The sequence below is a fragment of the Bos javanicus genome, chromosome X (assembly GCF_032452875.1).
Source record: "Bos javanicus breed banteng chromosome X, ARS-OSU_banteng_1.0, whole genome shotgun sequence".
Lineage (NCBI taxonomy): Eukaryota > Metazoa > Chordata > Mammalia > Artiodactyla > Bovidae > Bos > Bos javanicus.
Genome location: NC_083897.1, coordinates 141,940,294 through 141,950,495, shown reverse-complemented (window position 1 = coordinate 141,950,495; position 10,202 = coordinate 141,940,294). Strand labels below are relative to the sequence as shown.

Here is a 10,202-nt window from a genome sequence, read left to right as displayed (position 1 = left end):
GGTCACAAAGAGTCAGACAAGACTGAGCGACTGAACTGAACTGAACTGATAGAGATAAGTTGCTGTAGAAATTAGAAATCCATATGCCAAAAAAAAAAAAAAAAAAAAAAACCCTTCATCCCATTCATTACTCGATGTTTTACAACTAACACAGAGAAACTCACATACCTGTATGTAAGACCGAAAGCAAGACAGACTCTGGCAGTAAAACGCAGGTGGATACTCTGTGACCACAGATTAGGTGGTTACTGATTAGAATATACACCAAGAAGGATCTTTCAGTGGGAACAGTAACCAGGCCTCTATCCAAATATTTAACTAGTGGTTAGAAGTGTGGGAATGGGTGTAGGGGTAATGTAACAGGAGGGGAATAAGAGGTATAAAGTACTATGCATAAAATAAACAATGTTCAAAGATATATGGTACAGCATTTACAGCTATAAATGGAGTGAGTATATAAAAATTACAAATCACTATACGGTACATCTCTAACTTACATAATTTGGTACATCAACTACATCTCAATTTCAAAACAAAAAAATATAGACTCCTCTGAGGGATGCCCTGACAACCAATTCCTGGTAAAGAAGCCACATATTAATCTTTTAAACCAGATTATACTGTCTTTAGTTTCAGGGTATAAGCTTAAACTGACCTTTCAATGCTAAATAAATAACACATGAGTTGGGGCTATGAGTCTTGGACTGTTTCTCCCATTTTGGAATCTGAAGATATTAAAGAATATTAAGTATCAGTGTCTTTGAAATACCTCGTATGTTCTCTAATTTCTCATTTAATCTGAAGGAAACTGTCCACATCGAAGCTTCCCTTAAACTCATCTCTTTATAAAAACCACAGATTACCAAAAAAAGCTCACCTGCCAACCAGGATATTGGAAGATGACATCTATGTAAGCAAGATCTTGTGATTAACCACTGTTTGATCATTATGTATGCTGCCAAGAGACCTATCCTATAAGAAGAGGGATGAATTCACAACCTCTCCAACACCTGAGACACCGTCAGCTTCTATAGAAGAAGGACTGCAAGATGAAGACTGTGTTCCTGACTCTTCTCCTTGGTCTGGTTTGCGCTGCCCAGGAAGCTCCAGCTGAGCTAGACCCCTCACAGGTACCCAAATTTAGCTGATCTGGGAGAAGGTCTTTCTTGGTCTGTGAGTGTGTGTGTGAGAGAGACAGAGCCTTGTTTATCTGTATGACCAGATTGTATAGACATGCCATGGTCCACCTATCTCTATGAGCATAATAAAACCCTCTTATCTTTCAGCTCTTTGCATTTTTTTTTTCCAAATTATTTGTCTCCATGTGAAAAAAAGAAAAAAAGCCTACCATGCTATCCTTTAGGGATTGATGAACTGCCATGGTCTTTAATGTTGCTCTTTTACCTATTTTAAGAAACTCAAACTCTATGCTTTCTGCTTGAATATGAATGATTATTTCATTTCATGTTATTCTGCAAGGCAGGGGGTAGAATCCTACTTTGTTTAATAAGATTGAATTTTCTTCTCTTCTGAGGTAAATGCAGAGGCAACGATTGGGTTGGGTATTGGTGAGAATCCAGTGAAAAGACTGAGTGATGCTTATGGAGACCTTCCTTCTTAGATTACAGGAGACTGGCACAGCATTCTCATGGCTGCAGATAACATACAGAAGATTGAGGAAGGAGGCCCCCTGAGGGCATACATCCGTCAGCTTGAATGTACTGACCGCTGTTCCTCACTATCCGTTAACCTTTATGCCAAGTAAGAAAAATCTGCCTAAACTGAAAACAATGAGACCGCTGACTTCTGACATGGGGTCCGGTCGACAATGTGCAGTGAACGGTGTGAGTCATGGTTGTGAAGATGAGTGTGTAAACCCTATCGATGGGAGGGTACCCTCAAGCTCTAGGGAACAGATGATGACAAATCTTGTCTGTTTGTTTCTCAGGTTTCCCAGCCAATGCACATTCCTCAATGTAGTTGCAGAGAGAGAAGGGGATGTTTATCATGTAGGATGTGAGTATTCGAGCTCTGCCGATGTGTGCGTCATCCCAAGCATGATAGTTGCTCAGCTGTGTCCGACTATTTGTGACCCCATGGACTCTAGCTCACCAGGCTCCTCTGTCCATGGGATGGTGCAGGCAAGAACACTACGATGGGTTGTCATTTCCTCCTCCAGAGCATCTTCCTGACCCAGGGATTGAGATCAAGTCTCCTGCAACTCCAGCAATGGCAAGTGGATTCTTTATTGCTGAGCCACCTGAGAAACCCCTTATTTAACTGTCAAGATCAAATTTTCTTTAGCTAAAGAAATCCTTTAAACATGTAAAGTTCTTTTTTAGCATGTTGAAGAAGTAGAACCTGATTCATTTAAATCTCACAGATAAGTATGAGATATTAAAATGACAGCAAAAAATTTCACACTAAGTTTTACCTAATTTGAAATCAAAAGGGGCACTGACACAGACCTCTATCTCTATAGTTTCAATACTAGAAAGAAACCTCAAATACCAATATTGTAATGTTAAGTAATGAAAAATACCTATTTGATTTTCATGGGGAAAGTGTACAATGGAACATTCTAATCCTGGTCAAAGGCATTTTTTTTTTTTAAATTTCATCTGTGGATATTGGACAAAGGACCTAATTAGGAAACATTTCAGAGTATATATGTCTAATATTTGGCAATACCTTCATTTATACCTCTCTGATTACCTCTATACCAGAAGGTAACTTGTGTTATCTATTAACTTTTATTTTCACATGATTTCCTTAAAGTCACAGAATATCTTTGTAATCATGACTGTACTTGTGAATTTGTACCAAAAAAAAAATCCTGAAACTCTCACAGTCAGCTCTGGTGAGCTCATATGAGATGATTGAGGTGCAACACCTACTCTAGTTGTGATAAGCAACTTTGCTATTGTTCACAGATCCTTTGGTCTAGAAGACTGGAAGTCTTTACTGTCTTAAGATGAGGGGTGTGTAGAGAAAGCTTCCCAAGGTCACTAACTGTTCCAACAGGTTCTAACCACAGATCGCAAGAAATGCCAGTGAGACGGTGGCAGTTCACTATCAGAGCAAGGGCTGATGATAGATGTGAAGAATGTGACATGTCTAAATGTAAAGATGTTAATCACATTGAGATTTGATTTTTTTTGTTTTTCCTGTCGCAGATATGGGTTCAAACTTTTTCGAACTGATTCCCGTGTCAGAGAACACATTAGCAGTCTACGGTGAAAACTTTGATGGCGTGAAGAGCACAAAAGTGACTCAACTCCTTGGTACGTTATTGAAGCTTATTCTGAGCAAATTAACAGTGTTCATATTAGCATGATTTCATTTCAGAAGTGCATGAACACCTTATATTTTATTAAGCACACCGCAACAGACATGAGTTCACACAAGAGAATTCAGACTTCATGCGCCATGATCCAGGGCTGAAGAAAGGTTGTCTGGTAGAAAACTGAAGAAATGCGTCTACTGGGGATTCTACTGGGTGAATATATAAAAATATATATATATACACTTACCCAGGAGGTGCAATGAAATATTCCAGGGTGCTCCATGGGTTTCTTGACAAAATATCACATATTGGAGTTGCCGGGTTTGGACACCAAAGTAAACCAAGTTTGGAACTTTGAGTTCAGAGACTCACAGGTCCCAGCCATGACTGATTCCTCTTGAATACATTTTTTTTTTTTTGGGCCATGATCATTAAAATAATACCTAAAATCTGAACCCAAACCTCTGTGAATCAACCCTGGATCATATAGAATCCTTCAGAAGCAGCGTGGTCAGTCATTTCTATCTTTCTGAACACTGGCCAACCAGAAGGTACATTTTACATGACCCTTTAACCCTTCTGATATTATATCCAAATTGTGGGTGGGTGAGGCTTGTGTCTCTTTTCTGAGGATGACAGAGCCTGAGTTTTTCTCTGAGTCCCATGTTCGATGAGATTAGTGTGCCTGGTGAAAACTCCAAAAAAATGTATCCCCCATTCATTTCAACATTGTTGTTCAGTCACACGTCGTGTCTGACTCATGGTGGCTCTATGGACTGCAGCACAGAAAGTTCCTCTGACCTCCACTATCTCCCAGAGTTTGCTCAAACTCATGTTGATTGAGTCAGTGATGGTCTCTACACATCTTAATAGATTAAGGTCCAGGTAAACCCCAGAGACGGAATTCTAGGTTGCAGACAATGTGGACAGGAGGAGTTGGACTTGGGAGGATATCTGAGTCTCAGGACCCACAGTGGCCTTCCCCAATGTACCATTTCAGCATGCATCTGACTTGGAGATGCGTAGGCTCACAGGTGAATGGTCTGTAGTTCACTCAATAGTTGTAAGAACTGGAATGTGATAAAATGTTCACTATGTGGACTCTATCCCCTGGACACATCTGAAGACCTGATGTGAACACTCAGGCACCTCTGTAGAAACTGTTCTGGTGAGCAGGGTTTAGGTGATGGAAGAGGGCAACGGTGATGATGGGACTAATTGAACACTACACAGAGGAGCTGGGTGACACTGTATAAGCTACCAAGGATTCTAATGCACACCTCTTCTGCCCTCTTGGTTATTAAACCCAGCCATAGGAGACGGTGCCACTCAGGAAGACATTCAGCAGTATGAGGAACTGAACAGAGAAAGGGGGATTCCAATAGAACATATAGAAGATCTCACTCAAACAGGTAAAGCCAAGAGGAACACAGGGATCTGAAATGAAACCACACATCACGAGGACACTCGATTCAAACTTCCTATCCACACAGTCGTCTTTTACAAAGGCGGTTATGAAAGAATCCTTTGAAATAGAGGCATCCCAGTGATTATTTTTCCACTTATTCATTCTCTCTCACAGATGACTGTCCTCAATAAGATCTGACCGCCTCTTCTGGGTGAGTAGAATAAGGACATATACAACACTGAGTTTTCTTTCTAAGGGAAAGAGTTTTTTCTGGGGCATACCACTTTAATCATGGGATATATATATATACACAAGGGACTATATTACGCAACTATGTAAAGTAATGAAATAATACCATTTGCAGTAACAAGGGCAGATCTAGAGATGATCATGCTAAGGGAAGTAAGAAAGAGAAAGGCAAGCTTGATATCACTTCCATGTGGAACCAAAAAATATGGCACATATGTATTATTTACAAAATAGAAACAGGCTCAGAGTCCAAAAAACCTTGATGGTTCCTAAAGAGAAAATGGGGAGAGGGATATACTAGGAGTTTGGGATTAAGAGATACACACTCCTGACTTGTATATACATGCATGTCTAACTGAGGGCTTCCTGGTGGTTCAGTGATAAAGAATCCACCTGCCAATGCAGGAAAACTGGGTTTGATCACTGGGTCGGGAAGATTTCCGGGGGTTGGAAATGGCAGTGCACTCCAGTATGCTTGCCTGGGAAATCCCATGGACAGAGGAGTCTGGCAGGCTAAAGTCCACAGGAACACAAAAGTGTGGGACAGGATTGGCGCCTAAACAACAACAAAAAATGCATAAAGCATCATGTCGCTATACACTTGAAAGTAACACAACATTGCACATCAACTGCATCTCAATAAAAATTAGTTTTAAAAAGGAATAGGAACACAAAACTCTCTACCTTGCCACATGGTAATGGCTGGGGATCCCGTAAGTGGTAGAGCTTAAATATCTAAACCATCACACTGGTCTAGATGCCACAGTGAGATGCTTTGAGGACCAAAGAGGAGACTGTATGAAGCCCTGAGCTGTGAAATACGATGATCCCTGGTGAATACCAACGTGAGTGAATGACCTTACAGCCACAACACCTTCATGATGAAAAATAAGATTTATAGGACAAGTAGGAGGAACAGGTTAACCAGTAATCTCCTACAGCAGGGAGCTGTGGAGATGCAACTCAGCAACTCTCAACATACCAGCTGATACACAAGTGCTCATAAATAGTTTCATCGGGTGGTAGGTCTATGGAACCCCCTATGGGCGCGCGCACACACACACACACACACACACACACACACACACACACACACACAGACTTCTGCAAAATGCGTCTCGTAGGGAAATTTCTCCAGTGCTTTCAAACACCAAGTGCTTCTATTCTCTGTTTCATTCTCTGACCAACATCATGTTAATCCTATTCAGCTCAACTACGTTTTACATTTTTTTTTCTGTTTATAGAAGTGAACAAAGAAAGAATATGTGTCACATCACAGCACTAATATGTCACAATCAGCCATATGCAGATAAAAGTTTCCTTGAAATCCTCATTTCTTCTCTCCCAGGAAGTCATGATCCAGGAAACATGGCTTTCACTATGAAACTCCTCTGCCCTTGCTGATGTTACTGGATTCCTAAACTGATCAATAAATTGATTAATGCATAGATGTGTAGTGATCAAACGTGCATAATTGCAAATGCACTAAACATGTAAATTCAACTGTTTGGAAAATCTAGTGACAATAAAGCAGGGGAACTCTGTTTAGGACGCATGGTGTGAATCCTGCAAGGATCTTGTTGAGAAGAGATAAACCACAGGTGGTAGTTTTTTTTTTAATTTTATTTTATTTTTAAACTTTACAATATTGTATTAGTTTTGCCAAATATTGAAATGAATCCGCCACAGGTATACCTGTGTTCCCCACCCTCCTCCCTCCTCCCTCCCCATACCCTCCCTCTGGGTCGTCCCAGTGCACCAGCCCCAAGCATCCAGTATCGTGCATCGAACCTGGACTGGCGACTCATTTCATACATGATATTATACATGTTTCAATGCCATTCTCCCAAATCTCCCCACCCTCTCCCTCTCCCACAGAGTCCATAAGACTGATCTATACATCAGTGTCTCTTTTGCTGTCTCGTACACAGGGTTATTGTTACCATCTTTCTAAATTCCATATATATGCGTTAGTATACTGTATTGTTTTTCTCTCTGGCTTACTTCACTCTGTATAATAGGCTCCAGTTTCATCCACCTCATTAGAACTGATTCAAAAGTATTCTTTTTAATGGCTGAGTAATACTCCATTGTGTATATGTCCCACAGCTTTCTTATCCATTCATCTGCTGATGGACATCTAGGTTGCTTCCATGTCCTGGCTATTATAAACAGTGCTGCGATGAACACTGGGGTACACGTGTCTCTTTCCCTTCTGGTTTCCTCAGTGTGTATGCCCAGCAGTGGGATTGCTGGATCATAAGGCAGTTCTATTTCCAGTTTTTTAAGGAATCTCCACACTGTTCTCCATAGTGGCTGTACTAGTTTGCATTCCCACCAACAGTGTAAGAGGGTTCTCTTTTCTCCACACCCTCTCTAGCATTTATTGCTTGTAGACTTTTGGATTGCAGCCATTCTGACTGGCGTGAAATGGTACCTCATAGTGGTTTTGATTTGCATTTCTCTGATAATGAGTGATGTTGATCATCTTTTCTTGGGTGGTAGTTTTATAGGGTTGTATAAGGTGCCCACCAGAAGTCATGAGAGAGATGGGGTTGGTCAATCAGACAACTTCGAGTAGAATGGAAGCTGTCCTAAGTAGCAGCTGAGATTCACTCAACTATGGGTAAAGCAGCATTCACCTGCTGTGGGGTTGCAGGGGGTGTAAGGACTTAGCAGAATGCAGGAGAAGGCAATGGCATCCCACTCCAGTACTCTTGCCTGGAAAATCCCATGGTTGGAGGAGCCTGGTGGGCTCCAGTCCATGGGGTCGCTAAGGGTCAGACACGACTGAGCAACTTCACTTTCACTTTTCACTTTCATGCATTGGAGAAGGAAATGGCAACCCACTCCAGTGTTCTTGCCTGGAGAATCCCAGGGACGGAGAAGCCTGATGGGCTGTCGTCTATGGAGTCGCACAGAGTCAGACACGACTGAAGCAACTTAGCAGCAGCAGCAGCAGGCTTCCATGGGCTTCCAGAGGTGCACTGGTTAAAAAAAAAAAAAAAATACACCTACACAGGTAGGAGACGCAAGAGATTCAGGTTCGATCCCTGGGTCGAGGAGATGTCCTGGAAGAGGAATTGGAAACCCAGTCTAGTTATCTTGAGTCAGACACATTTTATCAACTTAGGACTCAGACACATACAACAAAACTGAACAGTACTTACTCAAGAAAGAACACTCATGATCGTGACAAAGCACCGGGTCTCTGCTGTCCGACTCAGGGCTGCTACTGTCCAGCCCCATCCCCAGAAGCAGTGATCCTCCTGCTGATGCAAGTGCTGGGTTATCTCCACTCTGCAGAAAAGTCCCTCGCAAGGGGCGTTTTGAGATAATAGTCATTGATTGGTGCCTACAGATGGGGAAAAAAGGAGCATTGTGGGTCCCCAAAATGGTCATGCCACTGGAGCAGTAGAGAGATCAGGAAAGTGGTTAAGGGAGATGGGAAAGACAGGGCAGTCCTAGAACACTCTGGAGATCTTGGGTAGACTCCTGGGGATGTGGAAGGCTGCGTGCACCTGAACTGCTGCAGGAATCACAGGAAAGACAGAACAGAACACTGGTCACCCAGGGCTCCCTGTGAGCCACATGCACTTTGTTCCATGCATATGAAGGTCTGCAAGGGCAAGACATTTGAGCCTGGTCACTTGAATTGTGTTGCAAGAGAATGGAACAATAGCAGTTGAGGACTAAGCTATTCCCCCTTCACGGATCACTGACTTGTGTGGTGAAGGGGCTTGCATAACTCAGTGAAGCTATGAGCCATTTCACATAGGGCCAGCCATACACGAGTACAGTGGAGAGTCTGACAGAATGAGAACCACTGGAGGACTGAGTGGCAAACCACTCCAGTATTCTCACTGTGAAAACCCCACGAGCTGTGTTAAATGGCAAACTGATATGACACTGCAAGCTGAGACAACACCCCCTCCACTCTCGCAACGTGTCCAATATGCTCCTGGGGCAGAGTGGGAGATAACTCCTAATGCCTTCAGAAACAGTGAAGCTATGCTCACTGTGGGCTGACCCCTAGGAAGCCAGCCTTTAAACTGAAAATTAGAATTTAAAAAAGATAACTGAGCAGAGAGACTTCCCTAGGTTTCCAGTGGTTCACAATCCACCTGCCAATGCAGGGGACACACACTGAACCCCTGATCCGGGAAGATCCCACGTGCTGAGGGGCAAGTAAACCCGTGGACTACAACTCCTGAGCCTGTGCTCTAGGTTCTACGAGCCACAACAACTGAACCACCAAACTGAGAAGCTCTCAAACCTAAAGTAGAGAAAAGCTGAGCCAGCAACAAAGACCCAATGTGTGTCTGAAAACAAAACAAAACAAAACAAAACAAAACCCTAACCAGAGATTATAAGAAGTGTGACTGTGCAAACAGACAACTAATGAAGACCACTAACTGAAACAGGTGGAGTTTGAATAATGAAAGCAACATTCGGAACCAGGAAGGACAGGACATACGAACCATTAAAAAATTTTATCTTAACGATTATTTTCAAGGAAGTGTATCCAGCTGACAATATATTAAATCCTGCAGAAGAGGGATTTATGACAAATGGACTGAGTTTAGTCACTGTGGATCAATGAACTCTTAAAAGTTTGCAGGAAGTTAAAGAGCAGAAAGGTTTACTCAAAGAGTAAATGTCACGTGCGACCAGGCTCCTCTGTGCATGGAGTTCTCCAGGCAAGAATCCTGGAATGGGTTGCCATTCCCTTCTCTGGGGATCTTCCTGATCCAGGGATTGAATCCAGGTCTCCTGCACTGCAGGAAGATGATTTACCATCTGAGCCACCAGGGAAGCCCTAAATAAGATACACATGAATAAACACATCTATCTTATCACCTACTTACCATGTGTGTGTGTGTGTGTGTGTGTGTGTGATGCATACACCTAAAAGCTATGCTCTTAGTGGCCGACAAGTATTTGTACAATACTATTAATAATAGACACCATGCTATTCATTACATCTTCTTTAAGTCACAAGAGATCTTCAGGTGATTATAACTAAATGAGAATAAAGGCGTACACACACACACACACACACACACACACACACACACAGTACTTCAGTCATTTAAAGCCTTATGTTTCAACTGAGTACTGCTTATGTTGAGAACTCTGCAGCCAGCATTTACTCAGTGAGTATTTGTTTCATCTCCAAAATGTAGCAAATCTAACATCTTGCTCTTTTGGATATGCTTTATGAAAATCAGTCGAAATATAAAATTCTCTAATGATCTA

At 42.1% G+C, this 10,202-nt stretch overlaps 1 protein-coding gene across 2 annotated transcripts; it reads left to right on the top strand.

Moving 5' to 3' along the window:
* Positions 1-1,026: 1,026 nt before the first annotated feature.
* LOC133242161 (allergen Bos d 2-like) lies at positions 1,027-6,475 on the top strand. Of its 2 annotated transcripts, none has more exons than XM_061408225.1 (7): positions 1,027-1,130; positions 1,622-1,761; positions 1,949-2,016; positions 3,177-3,284; positions 4,597-4,698; positions 4,869-4,905; positions 6,188-6,475. In XM_061408225.1, the coding sequence occupies exons 1-6, from the start codon at positions 1,050-1,052 to the stop codon at positions 4,883-4,885; spliced, it is 516 nt and encodes a 171-aa protein (XP_061264209.1). In that variant the 5' UTR covers positions 1,027-1,049; the 3' UTR covers positions 4,886-4,905; positions 6,188-6,475. The 2 variants fall into 2 exon arrangements, with proteins under 2 accessions (XP_061264209.1, XP_061264210.1); XM_061408226.1 differs by having other exon boundaries at positions 6,292-6,474.
* Positions 6,476-10,202: the final 3,727 nt, after the last annotated feature.

What these genes read in the sequence shown, in the direction of transcription:
- LOC133242161 (XM_061408225.1), top strand. Translation starts at nt 1,050, where the DNA reads ATGAAGACTGTGTTCCTGACTCTTCTCCTTGGTCTGGTTTGCGCTGCC. An exon ending in CTGAGCTAGACCCCTCACAG is followed by an intron (nt 1,131 to 1,621) that starts GTACCCAAATTT and finishes CTTCCTTCTTAG; the next exon opens with ATTACAGGAGACTGGCACAG. An exon ending in AAAAGTGACTCAACTCCTTG is followed by an intron (nt 3,285 to 4,596) that starts GTACGTTATTGA and finishes TATTAAACCCAG; the next exon opens with CCATAGGAGACGGTGCCACT.